Raw genomic sequence first — 17747 nt, forward strand, 5'->3', positions numbered from 1 at the left:
TCCAATCGCAAGGTCCAGAAACAGAGAAAGAACTGCGGCCAACAGTCGAGTGTTTGAATCTGGGTATGCGTAAACAAGAGTGGATCCGAGGCCGATCGTAGTGAGCGAGATGGAGTGTAGAGATGAAGGCAGCCGCAGAGATAGAAATGGGGCATCAAACCCTGATCACTGGTGAACACTGCATCAGTAGTCGAACACCTAGCCAATTCCACCCAGGTGCCTCCCGTGTTCATACATGCCAACCCCAAAATCTCACCATCGGGAACAGAAGATGTAATAATCCCTGGGGCAAACTGAAATTTTAAAGAATTTTCAAGAAAACACTATTCTTCTTTTTGGGATCAGTCTCATGATGACAGTCATCTCAGCCACCATGACTGATGATGCAGCACAAGTAAAAGAACCCACAACAACAAAAGCCTTGTCACTGGAAACAAAATTATGCAGCAAAACAAAAACACTTGCTGAAAGGAATGATTTCTTTAAAAATATGGGAGGCGTAGCAATGTGGCAACATGCTCTCCCTGAAGATAGCAGCTCATATTTCACACAGAAATCAGTTGCAACAAGACGTAATACAATACAAGTAGGAGTTAGTTCACTTCTGACCTGAAAAACACAACACAACACTTACCATCGTGAGAGTGGAAGAGTACCCTGTCCAGCATATCCCAGTACTCTTGCTTCCCTTCCTTGTCTCCTCGGAAGATGCCTGATTCAAACGATCACTTGTTGTTAATGATGACATCATTTCATTTTGATAATTTGGTATGCAAAAGAACGTTCTCAAAGTGAAAGGTTTATATGAAAATGTGTGTGTGAATGTGTGTGTGTGTTTGTGTGTGTGTGTGTTTGTGTGTGTGTGAGAGAGAGAGAGGGAGAGGGAGAGAGAGAGAGAGAGAGAGAGAGAGAGTATGAGTGAGAGAATATGAATGTTTACTGATAACTCCTCTGGCCCATATCAAGAAAGGTTGAGTTGTTACATTTGCTGTCAATTGGTTCCAGACAAGTAAAATGTTTTGGCAATGAAAACAATATACCAATCACTCAAGTAAGACACTTAAGCAAAACTATTGAAAGCATACGAACAGTTGATAATTGTCTCATTCGTAATGTTTTATAAATGAACACAGCCAGGTTGTTCATGACTATAGTATTTTAGCTTGCAGCAAGAATGGATTATTTAAAATTTGATGGATTATTACAGAATTTTGAAGGTATGTATTTGTCTCTAAGTTCTTTATATTTTGGACAAACCAGTATAAAATGGACTTCTGTTTCTTTAATGGAACAACGAACCGGGCAGTTCAAACCAACCAATGAAACATTCTGACAGTAACGCAAGCGGTGAGGCTTCCAAGGGGAGACACCAAGTCTAAACCATGTAAATGCATTACGCACCTTAATGTGATGAACATTTGTCACCAAATATGAACTAATAGAAAGCGACGAGTAGAATGAACCATAAAAAGAAAACCTGTCTCTAGTAGTTATCTCAAAATGCCAGTCTTGCTGATAACATTCTTTCAATCTATTTTAAAAACTGAATAAAAATTGACTACAGTCACCATAACGACATAAAAGATAACATACAGAGGATGCCCACGTAGTCTTATCCTGATCATGCAAACTTAGTAACATCTTGTAAGCTTTTAATGGGAGTCTGTACAAAGGCATTTTCAAAAGACGTAACCAATAATTAATACACTTAACATAAATGTTTATGAAATGAGGATATCAGCCAGTTTCTCCATAAACCAAAGTGTTTGGAGAATTCTAACATTAAGAAATATTTTTTATAGAAAAGAGATGAACAGGCTCGATAGGCTTAAGGTTTCCTTCTGCACCCATGATTTCAGCACCATAGGTTAACATCAGCTGAATCTGTCCATCAAACAGTTTAAAAAACACACCAGATCTATTCCCATAGTCATATATGTTTATATGAAAATGTGTGTGTGTGTTTGAAGGAACGTAATGAATCGCATGTCTTAACCTCTTGACTGCGCTGTTGACGTACGGCGTACGTCATGAAATGTCGCTCAGCAATGCTGTATTGACGTGCGCCGTACGTCATGTTACAACGTTCTATGTTTCGAGTCCCGCATTACAGAAAATACAGTCTGCTAACCATTAAATTAGCTCCCCTGATAGCTCTTTATCTCCTGAGTTCCATAAGCTAAAATTATTCATTGGATTGTCATATTTATGGCGAAAGTTTTGCAAGTTTGTACGAAGCTCAAGTTGTGTTTGCAAAGCCATGGCTGAACGCAGACAAACCCCAACACTTGCACTTGTATTGAAAGAATTCTTTCGTGATGCAAACAGTAGAGATGAAGATTGTGAACTGAATGAGACAGAACTGCGTGAAGTTGATGCCGAAGACGCTGATTTTGACAGTGCAGGGGGGTGGGTGGACGAAACTGAAGACAGACAAGCTCAGCTGATTCAAGATGCAGGTGGGTGTTTTCGAGGTTTGTCAGTTTATTGTTTGCTTTCTGTTTGTTGTAACAATGAATATGACTGCATTGTGTGTGTTTTGAATGTGTTAGCTGTGGTAAGTGGCTTCGTCAGTCACTGATCAGTGTATGTGAGTGAGAGTCAGTCAGTCACGTGGGTACTGTGACCATCACAGCCCAGGGGGGCGTGGCTTGCTGGCTGGCTCATTGTTGATGACAGCGTGTGTCGCTCGCCTGCAGCTTTCTGTGTGTTCGTTCCTGAGTGTGTATTGGTTTGTTGTTGTTGTTGTTATTGTTGTTGTTGTTGTTGTGTATGTGTGGTGTGTGTGTGAGTGAGAGAGAGAGAGAGGGGGGGGGGGGGAGAGATGATGTTTATAAAACTGTAGATGCGTAATTGATATGAGAGAGACAGTGTGCCCCGAAGAATAATTTTCTGGTTGGAGCATCGACGTAGTATCTAAGTTTATTGAGTAAGAACAAGTTGCGGGCTAATTGTTTGCTTACATGGTTGATATGAGCTTGCCAGTTCAGTTCTTTATCAATAATTACCCCAAGAACGCGGTGCTCACAAACTTGTTCAATTGAGTTCTTGTTTACCTCGAGCTTTAAAATGAGAGGTTTACGTTGGTGTTTCTGTCTGAATGTCAATGCCATACTTTTTGTTTTGTGTGGGTTAAGTTCCATGTCACGATGTGGTTTCAATAACACCAATCTGAAACAGCATTTATTCCCTGTTGTAGAGATGATTCTACAAGATCAATGTCGGTGTCACTACAATGAAGGGAACTGTCATCAGCGAACAGATCGCAGATGACATTGCTAGGTGATATATGCATCGGCAAGTCGTTAATATAGATGCAAAAGAGTAGGGGTCCAAGAACAGAGCCTTGCAGAACACCACGATCTACATGACCTTCAGAAGAATACGAACCGTCTAAGTAAACACGCTGTGTTCTGTTTTCCAGGTAAGACAGGAAGAAGGAAACAGTTGACTGGTTTTGAGTATACTCAGTCAGTTTTTTTTTTATCAGTATTCTGTGATCCACAAGATCGAAAGCCTTCTTTAAATCTAGAAAAACTGTTCCAGTGATCTTGTTTTGGTTGACAGCAGATAACCACGTATCACAAAGCCGGGTTAAGGCTGTGTGACAGGAGTGATGATGGCGAAAGCCAGACTGAAAGAGATGAAAAAGGTTATTTTGCTCTATATGTTTCATAAGATGCTTGTGGACGTGCTTTTCAAGAGGCTTGCACACTACTGATAGTAGGGATATCAGTCTTAAGTTGTTGAGATCTGTGATATCGTTTGACTTTGGCAGTGGAATTAACTTTTGCTGATTTTAGCCCAGAGGGAACATTGTTTTGTTCGATGCACAAATTGTAAATGTATGGAAGGAAGTCTACTATGAGTAGAAGGTATGAGTGAGAGACAGAGAGAGAGAAGGTATGAGAGAGAGAGAGAGAGAGAGAGAGAGAGAGAGAGAGTGTGTGTGTGTGTGTGTGTGTGTGTGTGTGTGTGTGTGTTGTGAGTCTGTGTGTGTGCGTTTCTGTGTGAGTATGCAAGTGCATTTGTGTGTAAAAATGCATGTGCACAATGTAAATATCAAACTCACTGACTAGTTTTAAAACCCAACCAAAACCAATAAATCATTAGGTTTTTCCTCCCAATTCATCTTGTCATCGTGTGGAACATTCATTTATTGCTGTCAGTCAACCAATTCATTCATATAATTATTCATTAAAAAAAATAATTGTAAGGTCATTAATATGGCTGAATTCATCGTTTAAGTCCAACAAGAATATGATGATAAAGAATTGATGAATGGTAAAAGCACTGGAGTTCTAATGTAAGGGCCCTGGATTTGATCCAAACGTGGGTAAATTGTGGAGAGTTTTCCTATCTCCCTGATCAAGAACATACTTGCCGACCTGCAAATGCCTTAATTCCATTAATGTGTACACACAGATACACATGCAGAAGGTCAAAGATGCGCATTAAAGATCCTGTAATCCATGTCAGCGTTCGGTGGATTTTATGGAAAAATGAACATACCCAGCATGCACATCACTGAAAACAGACTGTAGCTGCATCAATGAAGGGGTAAAGAAAGTTATACATGTAAGAGTATACTCATAGATGTGAGTGAACATGGGAGTTGCAGGCTTTGGCCGTAGAAAGAAAGACAGAAAGAAAGAATCGAGTCAGGATGTACTTACAGTCAATGATCATGTAGATGAAGAATAATGGCCATTCACTCTCAATTCCATCAAAGTTCTGAAAAATATGTAACATAAAATTAAACAGACAGACAGACGGACACACACACACACACACACGCACACACACAGAAAATAAAATAAGCTTTGCACTGAAAGTGGTTATTTCGTGTTTTTTTTCTATAATATAAAACAGCACAAAAAATTATCAAGCCCTTTGAATGGTGTCTTGTTACCTTTTCTTCAAACAAAGTAACAAACTTGTTCCTTGAGCATGCTTGTGTTTCTTCTTTCCACCACCCTCTCTGACCCCACACACCCCGTCCCATCCCCACCCACCCCCACACACACCCCGCATTACTTTCAAGTAGACATTCATATGAAATCATAAACATGCAGAATGAAAAGGTAAAACAAACATGTGCAGAGAGAGAGAAAGAGTGAGAGAGAGAACCAGTGAGAGGGGTGGAGAGAGAGAGAGAGAAAGAGGGAGAGAGAGAGAGAAAGAGAGAGAGAGAGACAGACAGACATAGAGAGAGAAACACAAAGGGGATGGGGAGGAGATAAAGATGGGCGGAAGGAGGAAGACAGAGGAGAAGACAAAAAGAGAGAGGAACAAGATAAGACAATCGACAGAATAAACCTGGGTCAAGAAACACACACACACACACATGCACACAAACAGACAACAGCCAATCACACACACACACACACACAAACAAAACACACACACACACCACATACACATACACCACACACACACAAACAAAACATGCACACACCACTCACAAACAGAACATACACCCCCCCGCCCCACACACACAACCCCCACCCACCACCCACCTTCACTTCTGCCACTTCATAGTGCTTTCTCTTCTTGTCCTCAACCACGGTCTTGTATCCGTCGCGCACAAAGCGCTTGAAGCCGTACCTGCCCTTCAGGTGCCGCACCATCTTATTCATGGCGCGGTGCTTGATGGGGTTCTCATGGATGGCGAACGCCGGCCAGCCCAGAGTGGGCAGCAACGCCCCATCCGTGTTCTGTCACAGAGGAAGAGGGTGTCAGAATGAAGGACTGGGTTTTGATACACTGACTAGCTTGTTCTGCTACTGTTGCCTCACCAAACTGCCCCCCACACAGACTGCCCCCCCTACGCACCCCCCTCCCCCCCACAAAAAAATCAAGGATAAATATAATGTATGTCTGATTTCTAGAGAAGGGAGGAAGAAGGTTCAGATATGCTACACTGACACAGTCTAATTCTACGGGACAGATATGCCTTGCTGACACAATTCTAAGGGTAGGTATACAACAGAGAGAGAGAGAAACAGAAAGGGGATGGGGAGGAGATAAAGGGGGCGGAAGAAGGGAGACTGAGAAGACAAAAAGAGAGAGCAGCAAGACGGACAATCGACAGAACAAACCTGGGTCAAGAAACAAACACATACACACACACACACACACACACACACACATATATATATATATATATATATATATATATATATATATATATATATATATATATATATACATATGCCTTATTGACACAATTCCAAGGGAAGGTACACAACAATGAAATGATCTAAAGGAAGGCATGTCACACTGACATGATCTGAGGGAAAGGTAAACAACACTGACATGATCTAGGGGAAGATATGCTACACTGACATGATCTGAGGGAATATATACCACACTGACACAATTCTAAGGGACAATATACAACACTGACACAATCTAAAGGAAGGCATGTCACACTGACATGATCTATGGGAAAGGTAAACAACACTGACATGATCTAGGGGAAGATATGCTACACTGACATGATCTAAGGGAAGATACACTACACTGACACAATTTAAAGGCATGCATGCCAAACAGACATGATCTAAGGGAAGATATGCTGCACTGACACAATTCTAAGGGAAGATATGCTACACTGACACAACCTAAGGTAAGGTATAGAACACTGACATGATCCAAGGGAAGATATGCTACACTGACACAACCTAAGGTAAGGTATAGAACACTGACATGATCTAGGGGAAGATATGCTGCACTGACACAATTCTAAGGGAAGATATGCTACACTGACACAACCTAAGGTAAGGTATAGAACACTGACATGATCTAAGGGAAGATATGCTACACTGACACTACCTAAGGTAAGGTATAGAACACCGACATGATCTAAGGGAAGATATGCTACACTGACACAACCTAAGGTAAGGTATAGAACACTGACATGATCTAAGGGAAGATATGCTACACTGACACTACCTAAGGTAAGGTATAGAACACTGACATGATCCAAGGGAAGATATGCTACACTGACACAACCTAAGGTAAGGTATAGAACACTGACATGATCCAAGGGAAGATATGCTACACTGACACAACCTAAGGTAAGGTATAGAACACTGACATGATCTAAGGGAAGATATGCTACACTGACACAACCTAAGGTAAGGTATACAACACTGACATGATCTAAGGGAAGATATGCTACACTGACACAACCTAAGGGAAGGTATACAACACCAACATGATCTAAAGGAAGATATGCTCACTCACTTTGGAGCAAGACTCTCGGGGCAGGATCGACTCAAAAATTGTCCTGTTGCGGTTGTGGGCGTCAATGTCTACAAAGATGACAGACCATGCGGCCCCTTGCTCCCCGAACAGGTTGCAGCCGTTCACTGCCTCCAGGGCTGCCTTGGCCATCCCAATGGAACTGAGAACAAAGGAGAAAAAGGTCTGAATTTGTTATATACCTTGCTGTTGTCTGCTGTCATGGTTATCTGTTACCATGGAATAGAAGAACGAACTGGGACCAAAGGAGACAAAGGTCAGAATTTGTTGTACTTCGTTGCCTGTTACTACGGTTATTTGTTACCATGGAATGGAAGGAGGAACTGAGAACAAAGGAGACAAAGGTCAAATTTTTTTGGTTATATACCCTGTGTCTTATTTTGGTTATTTGTTACTGTTTGTTACTGTTGAGTGGAAGGAGGTAGTTTGTTAAAACTATGAAAGCTCCACATTTGACATTGATTGTTGCTTATAGTCCAGCTGATTGCACAAAAATTCAGTTGCATTAAACACAAAACTCAGTCACATCTGAAAAAAAAAACCAAAAAAAAAAACAAGAACAACAAAACAAACAAAAGACCCCTCCCAAAACAACAACAACAACAAAACAAATGCAAAATAACACAGTTAGTGGCACATAATCCTAACAGTCAAGTCCCTTTAGGCAAAGAACACTCAACATCCCAGGGGAAAATATGAAGGATAAAGAAGCTACAAAGAGCTCTGAAAATAGAAGACGACAAGCTCATGACTTTTTTTTTTCTTTGTTACTTTTTCTTCCAAAATATTCCAACACACCTAACCATTCACGCAAAAGACTTCCTTATTAAGGCGACTTGAATCATTTTTATGTAATTTTTTTTTAACCCACATCATAACCATACCCTGAAGAAAACAACAACCCAAAAATGTTTTCAAACAGGACAACCCTCAAATATAATTCCACAGGTAAATCCAAAATCTTGAAACTTGTGTTTTAAAAAATACACAACAACAACAAAAATCTTGATTCAACGTTACCTGCACGCAGCTGCACCAAGAAGTAGCAATAATGCACAGACTCAGCACTGCATCACAATTCATTTCACTCATGCGTATGTATAGAATGCACTGTGGCAGAATTGCTAAGGCATTGGAATTCTCATCCAGTATCAACCAACAATCAGGATTCAAGGCCTTGTTACGGCATGGTGTTAAGTCCATGGGAAAGGCATTTTACTCCAATATTCCTCACTCCACCTTGGCATGAATGGGTACCTGATTTCAGATGGAGAAGATTAAAATGGTGGATGGACAGGACTGGGCCCCGCCATCATATGCTGCGCCCTAGACACAATGGATATGAATTTACTGTCCTGATGGTTGTAAAAGGCTATGAGACCTTTAACTTCTTTTAACTTACTCGGGACAGCAAGTTTTCTCACTTGCTTTTCCCCACAGACGGCCCATTTGTAAGGGTTTGGAAAAAAATTTACAAAAAATACAAAATACAGCGTAAGAAAATGAAACTTTCAGAACTGGTTTATTACGTGCTGGGCTATTACATAAAAAAAAACAAAAAAAAACCCCAACAAATTTCTGATCTTATTTTTACAGTTTTGCCAGTATGCAGAAAATAATGCCAGTTTTTCACCCCAAATCACCATACCCATGCTCACTTTCTGCACTTAATTCACTTTCTTCTTTGTCATCATCCATTTCTTCGATGACTGACCCTTCAGTTTGTAGCATTTCAAGTACTTCGGTAACACCATTCTGTTGTGGAGTGACCCAGAATAGCGCACTCTGCTTGGCTAATCACAAAATCTGGTGTACAGTGCATGATGGATTTTTATTTTTGGAAAATGCTATTCCATTCCGTTGTCTGAATCCGAATACATTTTATATAGGAATGCTCACGCATTCCGTCGTCTGGAAAGAGTTAACCTTTACATAAGCACAGAAAAGCCACAGACCACACAGAAAAAAACAACAACAAAAAAAACCACAGACAAACCTGGCATGGAGCTCTGTGATACCATTGTTGTATTTACTGCCCCGCTCCCACATGCCAAAGTCTGGGGTTCGGTACGCTCGCTCCACATAGAAGACCAGATTCTGTATGAAGTTCACTTCATCTGTGGTGTAGACAATCTGTCCAGAAATTCATCACACAAGTAGTGAACAAAGCAACCAACAAAAAACCCCAACAAGAACAACAAAAACAATGATGAAAAAAAAAGCCAATGTTTATAAATATTATGATGCATGTCTACTGAAATTTGGTTGAGCAAAAATGTTTGATTCTATAGAAATATTAAAACTTATTAAAGTAGCCAGTAGTGGTCAAAACTTTTTTGCCAAACCTTAGTGTAGCTTTTCCAGAAAATGTGCTTAAAAAACAAACAAATGTGCAAAAACAGACAACCCCTTACTAAGTTGCATACTGATAATGATAAAGTTAATGAATGGCATTTGGAAAGTACATTTCTCTCAGCAAAGTTTGACTCAATGTGTTAGCGATTCCCCATTCACACACACTCAAAAATGACTAACCAAAATCAACCACAAACACATGCACCGTGAGCAGAAAATCGCTCAAATTAACAGTATAAAATTTTTTTTAAAAAACAACAACAAAAAAAGTCTCACTAATCAGCTAAAGTTTTTTTGGGTTTTTTTTTTGCTGCCCCATCATCTGCACCATTTCAGTGGCATTACTCCCACGCCACTCATTTAGATTCCCCCATACATGGCCACACCCGGGTTCGTCCGTCGCAGTTCCAGCGTCGGCAGTCAACAGGGAACCATCATGTTAGGTCGCCAGGAGGCCACACACCAGAGGAGACCCTGCACTGCTGCTGAGTCACTTCGGTGGTGTTCAGTGGTGCCTGTTCTGAGCCCCCTACTAATGACAATAATGGCTTAGTCGCAGAGCCAGACTGGGTGAGCGCCCCTCCCAGAGTGGAGACCGCCACCACATCCCTCAAACAACAGCCCCCCATGAATCTGCCGACACTGACGACATTGACACGCATGAAAGGCCACAGACTTTGAGACTATTTTGTTTATATTGATGACGATGAAGGAGGAGGAGTATGACGATGATGATGACGAAGGTGCTATGGAGGTCCATTTTGGTTTGGGACTGTGTGACAAGGCTGTACTCTATGCTTCCTGTCATAATGGTATCCTGGCGTTAACCAGGCCCGAGAGATACAGACACTTGCAGCGTTGGTCAGGTAATTAGAGCAACACACCCAAAGACGCATCCTTGAAGTGGATGACACTCAACTGTGTGGTCCCAGTCTTCCCATTTAAGCCCACAGCACACTCAACTCTGGGTAGGAGCCAGCCACGGGCTGCAAAAACCCACCTCCGGTGGGATTCGAACCCACATCCTCCCAGCTGTCAGTCCACAAACAGCTAAGACTGACTAGCAGCAAATTCTGGACAGAATGTCAAGAACTGGTTGGCTGATTTTACCTCCTGCTCTTAATTGAACATATCTACTATGAAGGGTTGTTCCTGGCAAAATTAAGAAGCAAAGTCCATTTTGATAGTAAAACAAATTCACTTGCAGGAAAAAAATAGAAAAAAAGGAAGTTGTGCTCCACTGTTGTGATGCCTTTTCCCTGGCTGCCATTGTTTTTTGTGTGATCTTTAGATGTAGAATTGCTGATGACTGAATGTCATTTTAATACACCTTACCATTACCTAATTCTTCTATTTGAACCCAATAAAGAGTCTTGAAGTCGTAGATGTCATGAAAACTGTCATTGGCACAGAGAACTATTCTGGAAACAATGTGATGCATGGAATCATAAGACATATAAAAGGGTTTCTCTCTCTTTTTTAACCTGGGGGATGGCTATTTTTACCATTTACTGGCCCCTGTAACTTACCTCCAATCCACTGGTCGTCATCTGCGACAGGGCTATCAGGTACAGAGCCACTGCATCAATCTGAAATATCAGAAAATGAATCACACACAGTAATGTGTCCTTGTATGAATCTCTGCTGTGTAGTCTATACATTGTAACAATGCAAATATGAAGAAAGGCAATTAATACGGCAAGGCTGGTTTGCATGGACTAAGCATTTAAAGGTGCAGATGAATCATTACTGAGTCAATTAAAAAGAAGCAAAACATGTTCAATATGTGCTGAATAAAACATTAATGTTGTATCCTGGTGGATCTAAAAAATTATCACAATTCTGCCATTCAGGAATGTCACAATTTTTCCTTGTTTATGTTCATACCATGCTTTGTAAACTTCAGCACAAATCTCAATGCCAAAAATTAGTCACTCAACAATAGAGTTCATACAGGTATTTAATCACAACCCCAATCATTTTTCTTTAAAATCTTAAACTTTGGTGAAACATTTTCTTACCGTGTTTTATGAATCACCACCATAAACTTTTTTTCAGTAAAGGAAGCCAAATTAAAAAGAACATTTACAAACTCAGGTAATGTTTTTTAAAGACTTCTATGGACTTCAAAAAGCAATGTCTTTTTAAAAATTTGGTTACAACTTTTTAAACCTGCATGAACCTTGATTTTATATTTTCATACAATACACACATGTATAGTAGTGGCATCAGTATGGTGTATGCGCCTGAGTGCATGTGTGTGTGCGCGCGTGTGTGCATGTGTGTGTAAGAGTTTACAGACACATGCATGTGTATGTGCATGTATATTTCATGTTTACATGTGGTTGCACATGAACATGTCTTTTCTGTGTATGAACAGACTGCTGTGTCAAATCTGTGGTAAGCTGCACTTATCTTCATCTCATTGTGTGTGCACATGTGTAGATGTGCCTTTTTTTAATTTTCATTTCTAAGTCATATCAAGCTGGATCTATGTTCCCCCCAAAATGTGTTGAAAAATGGCAGTCCCACAAACGACAGTGTGTACACACATGCCCACATGTGTAGCTTTCACAGTGACAGGGCAAGATGTGACAGGGCAGGAAATCATCTTGTCAGTGCACAGAAAGCAACCACTGCATCATTTGATTAAAAGCAAGACAAATATGAACAACAAGCGAAATTCTTGAGTCATTTATAAAATCCAGACTCAATAGCACAAGAATGACACTTTCTATTTTTCACAGTCAGCTTGCAGCTTATTTAACTTGATTATAAAACAAACAAAAAACCAAACCAAAACAAAAAAAGAACAAAAAAACAAAAAACAAAAACAACTTTATTTCTTCAAATTTCATTGCAGCCATCAGTGAAGTTTAACCCATTCAGTGCCAGAGAATTTTGTAAGAAAAAGAAGTGCTCTCCATTTACCAGAGAATTTGATGATTCGGGGGTAAAAAACAAATTCTGATACATAAAACTATGGAAGACACAGATATAAAGTAAATGTTTTTGTAAAGGAAAATAAATGTGGATTCTCAGTCTGGGCTTTTTTTCCCCCAATTAGAAAACTGTTCGGACAATTAAAATTGAAGATAATCATTTTTGTCCATTTCCACCTCCACAAAATGGCATCCAAAAAGGAAAATCAACAACAAAAAATACAGCAGGAAATAGCATGCTCAATGTCAAATTATACCTGTAGAATAAATCAAAACAGGCCATACAAGTTTATGAAAACAAATAATAAGTCGTGTAAACATGTAAATGAGTAACTGTTTCAACAATGGCAAATGTGGGTAGAATTAACATAAAAAGTCAATGATGTTCTCAGAAACTGAGCAGTCAAGCTTTTTGACAGCTAAGAGTAAAAGCTTTCCCCAGTTAGATGGGGAAGTTCTTTGGTGACATTCACTCTCTCCAAGTTGCATGTGGGTCGATTAACAACCGGTTTGCCTCCTCTACAAACAAGTCAGCCATCTGATTAAAACTCAAAGCATGCGTTTCACATCCAGTACACTTTCAACACTGCATTTCATGAAAATCATGGATCAATAGCAGTTGTCTATTTCCAGCAGTATGCAGTGACAGAACAGTTCACTGTAGTCCAACAGCCTCCCACTTCCACACCCTCTGACTGGCATCTGACTTATTACTCTTCTCCCTCTTCTCTCCCTCTTGCAACTCTATTCTCCCTCTTCTCCCCCTCTTGCAACTCTAATCTGCAAGTACTCTGTCAGTCATAGTCACTTGCTCAAAAACGCTGTCTGACTTGACAGACTGACTAATTTAGCATCAAATGGGCAGTCAGCTTTGTCACTGTCAATCTCATTCACCTTCATGTTCTAACAAATCATCAGACAAGGGAGATCCATGTCCATCACTAGAGCTATCCATAATCATTATCACAGCTTGCAAAACTTGTAAATCCACTGGCTGGGACCACTTTCTTTACTACACAAAGTTTTCAGCGCCCTTTTCTGCATATGAGGCAACCCACATTTCATGTATGTTCCACATGGTCCAGTCAGTAAGTCATTATTGAGAGAAAAGGGGTCTTCTACTTGACATGCTCATTTAAATAGTATTTTAAAATCCAGACACATCAGACTTACCGTTCAGATTCTGTTTATGGTGACTGAACCAAACTCCCATAAAGGAAAAATCAGAATGGATGCAGGACGGCAGTGGACATGTTATATGCACTATGGCAACACTTTGTGTAGGATGTCAGCTCATGTCTTATAGGCACTGAACTGGTTAACACACTACTTGGCAATTTCCTGATGAACAAATGTGTGAACTATTTTTTTCAACTGAGGGCATGGAAAATTCAGAAGCCATGGATTCTGAAGTATTCATTCTGAAATATTCACATGGGGTTGTTTTTTTTCAAGCACACATCACTTGTAAATGTTGACTGACACTACCGTAAAGTTCGGTCTATAAGCCGCGACTTTTTACCCCAGCTTCAACCCCTGCGGCTTATACAATGATGCGGCTTATTTGAGGATTTTAACGATCCCGGGAGTGTCACGTTCTCGTCTATTCTTAGCTGCCCTTCAACTCACCAAGTATTTGGAAAATGGAGCTCTACACAAATGTAACATTCTCCACAAAAAATATGACTGAGCAGCGAACATGTGAAGCAAACTGCCATGTTTGAAAAAAACCAACATCTAAACTTTTTCATCTGCATGCAAATGTTTATACTGAGAGACTGAAAACAAAACCCAAAACAATAAAAGAAAGAGCTTTTCAAATCAGGAAATCACCAAACTGCAACATGCTCTTTACTCACACCGATCAATATGTTATTATTTGCTTTATCCAAATTAGTCTGAAATATGTATAAAGATATCAGATAAAGACAAACATTCATAGTCACACACACATGAACGCATGCACGAACGCACGCACGCACACACATATATATGGAATCATAGTAATGTGGAAAATCAAACAAAGAGAAATGCAGGACAACACTGGCTGAAGTACAGGGTGAAGAAAAAGACAGACAGAGATGGACAGAAAGTCAGGCAGAGTGAGAATGAGAGAGGATGCAAGACAGAAAGATAGAAGCACACCCATGAAAGAAAAAGACAGACTGTCGGACAAAGGAACAGGCAGACAGACACACAGATAATCAGAAATATGTTCCTCATTACCACAAAAATTACCAAAAGCATTAAGAGAAGAATTGGAAAAGAGAGCTCGAGAGAGAGCGAGAGAGAGAGAGAGGGGGGTGGGGGTCTGGATTGGTATCATGCTCTTTCAATTTCTTTAGTTTAGCTGCCACTTGTCCCATGTTTCAGCACAATGATGTACATGCATCACAAACACATCACCAGCATGGTCTATTTTCATACACCAACCTTGTTTTCAGAATTTCTCCTCTGACCCACCCTGTTTCCTTTAACGACTCCCATCATTACTTATCTTTAATCATGTTATCCAGACTTACCATGGATGAACAGCCCCGTGTCAAAATCAGTACTTTGAGTTGGACTATTTTGGGTTCGAATCAACTCAATCTTTTGGAAACTGTCTCAAGAACCATTAGGTACAATGGCTTTATGAACAAGTCAAGTCTTTGCCTTTAGTATACATTGATTAGTGCGCACAATTTGAAACCTCTGTGAAACTAAAAGCTGGACTTCAACTAGTTGTTTACATTTCGAAGCCTCTTCACAACTGGGTCTACATATGGAGAATGCACACTGACACTTGAGGAATAATTCCAAATGAGCACTTATGTTTCCAATTTTGGCTAGTCTTAGACAATCAACATTGATTGATCAGCTGTTGTTTTGTTCTCTTCTGCTTGAAAAACACCCCTCACCCCCCACTCCCACCCGACAAAAAAAACAAACAAACCCATACCAAGATACATCCCAAGATAGAAGATCTGCACACATGATTCTTAGAATTAATTCTGTATAACTTAAGCATGTTTACAGAGCTCTGCAAGCATGTACATCTGTTCATAAAAAACTTCACACCTCCGTACCCCTCCACAAAAAGTTCTTAAACAATGTGACAAGAATGGTCTACCTGTAGATGGTTGTACTCTGCATCAGAGTAGATTGCATCTCCTGTGACCATGTCGAAAACTGAATGCAAGGCAGTACTGGCACTCTGGCTTTGCTTGAAAAGCTCCACCTGAAAAACAAACAAACCGATACATAGATGACCAGATAGCTTGACCAATAGTTGAATTTATACATGAATGTTAACCCAGCTGACAGCAAAGGCATCAGATCTGGAAGATCTTATTAATCAACTCCACTGGTTTCAAAATTAAAATTTCTACCTTTTTTTTTTCAAGAATAACAATGATCCAAATGAGTTACAACAACCATTTCAACCCCAGAGGTATGCAAAGTAATCATCAATACAGCCATCTAAGTTTTTTCTTTCCACCAAAGTTTTACCATATTAAAATACATCTTCATATCTGATCGTACAAGCCTAACAAAACATTGGTGAAAGTCTTTTTTCTCTTATTTGTCTTTTTTTCACATCCTTTCTTTTTATTTCTTTTAAAATTTTACTAAACAGAGATTTCAGAGTGCCCTGAGAAGGGCATTGTGAAGTTAGGATATACTTGTTTCTCCTGCTATCAGGTAGAAAGAGGCAGAAAGGATCATGATTATGTAAACTCAGTCCTGAAATCATGACACCTAAGTTATGCAGGCTGCAATGCAATGACATCAGCTGTCAGTCATAGTCTAATCACAACTTCCCTGGCATGAAATGTGTGATCCTCAACTGATCAGACTATCTTCCCATGTGACTGGTAAATGTATGATTTCCATATCACAGAAAATTTCAATCCATATGACTTGATTTTGTGCAAATTATACCAAGAATCATGCTGACTGCTTCAGTTGCTTTTTTCTTACATTTAATTTGCTAAACGAAAGCTTCATGTTTGTGCAACAGCACTGTCATTCAGGCTGTTTCTAAAGTTCAGGTCAAGTGTCCCTATTAGTGTTCACTGGATGCTTTCTCTGTTTATGTGATTATGTTGAGGACAATAAGAAAAAGGAAACATGACTGAAGCCAGCCTTGTTGAACACTCAATCAACACTTAAGACCTTTATGACAGCTTCCGATCATTTGAAGTAAGAAATAACTTGATCATTGAGCACTCTGATGATGCTTATCATTTTTACAGGCACTCTGTAGAGCTACAAGATGTTACAGACTTACTGCTCATCAATGCTGTTGAATTCCTTTTTGAAATCAATTAAAGAAATGCATAGTGAAAATCTAAGTTCTGTTTAAATTGCAGCCAACACCATGGGTCCAAATACTGAAATACAAAGCATTTCCTTTAGCTGATTATCCTTATTATCGTAGTATCTGATAAAGGAACCAGTCTAAAGTATCAGTATCAGTATCAGTAGCTCAAGGAGGCGTCACTGCGTTCGGACAAATCCATATACGCTACACCACATCTACCAAGCAGATGCCTGACCAGCAGCGTAACCCAACGCGCTTAGTCTGGCCTTGAGAAAAAAAAAGAAGAAAAAAAAAGAAGATAATTAAGAAAAACAACAACAAAAAAAACAAAAAAAACACACACACAAAAAAAAAAGAAAAAAAAAGTAAATAAATAAATAAATAATAGATAAATACATAAAAAAAACCCCAACTAACTACTACTACTATTTATAAGGCGCAAAAACTTGATGAAGTCAACTATAAGTGTACAAAAATAAAACAATCTTAACATAACTACCACTTGGGATGAAAACCTACCCGATCAGCCTGTCGGAGCCAACAGAAAAGGATTCCGCGCATGCACTTGACACATGCTTGTCCAAGTTCATGTGCACGGCCACCGTCATCATCAACACGCCTAAAAGTAAAATATAGAAAACAAAAATCATAGCTCTTCATGAAAACTACAGATGTATCACTTGAAATTGAAAGAGTTATACAATGTCTCAGTCATTGTCTGCGTTTAGTGTTTTATTTTCATGTTTGCAGGTGTTTGTTTTTGGTACAATTTTGTTCACACAAATTGTGTTCAAACAAATTGTAAAGCACCCAGAGCAGATTTCTGGATAGTGAGCTACTGATATGATGACACGATAAGGATACTTATATAGTTA

At 39.6% G+C, this 17747-nt stretch overlaps 1 protein-coding gene across 1 annotated transcript in view; it reads right to left on the bottom strand.

Annotated features, from left to right (window-relative positions):
- LOC143285398 (phosphorylase b kinase regulatory subunit beta-like) overlaps positions 1-17747 on the bottom strand; it is a 54997-nt gene that overhangs the window by 34866 nt on the left and 2384 nt on the right. The window contains 8 exon segments of the mRNA XM_076592644.1: positions 635-712; positions 4677-4734; positions 5520-5717; positions 7252-7411; positions 9266-9402; positions 11154-11213; positions 15679-15786; positions 17392-17491. Coding sequence (XP_076448759.1) covers positions 635-712; positions 4677-4734; positions 5520-5717; positions 7252-7411; positions 9266-9402; positions 11154-11213; positions 15679-15786; positions 17392-17491 — 899 coding nt within the window.

The sequence above is a fragment of the Babylonia areolata genome, chromosome 9 (genome assembly GCF_041734735.1).
Source record: "Babylonia areolata isolate BAREFJ2019XMU chromosome 9, ASM4173473v1, whole genome shotgun sequence".
NCBI classification, from domain to species: domain Eukaryota; kingdom Metazoa; phylum Mollusca; class Gastropoda; order Neogastropoda; family Buccinidae; genus Babylonia; species Babylonia areolata.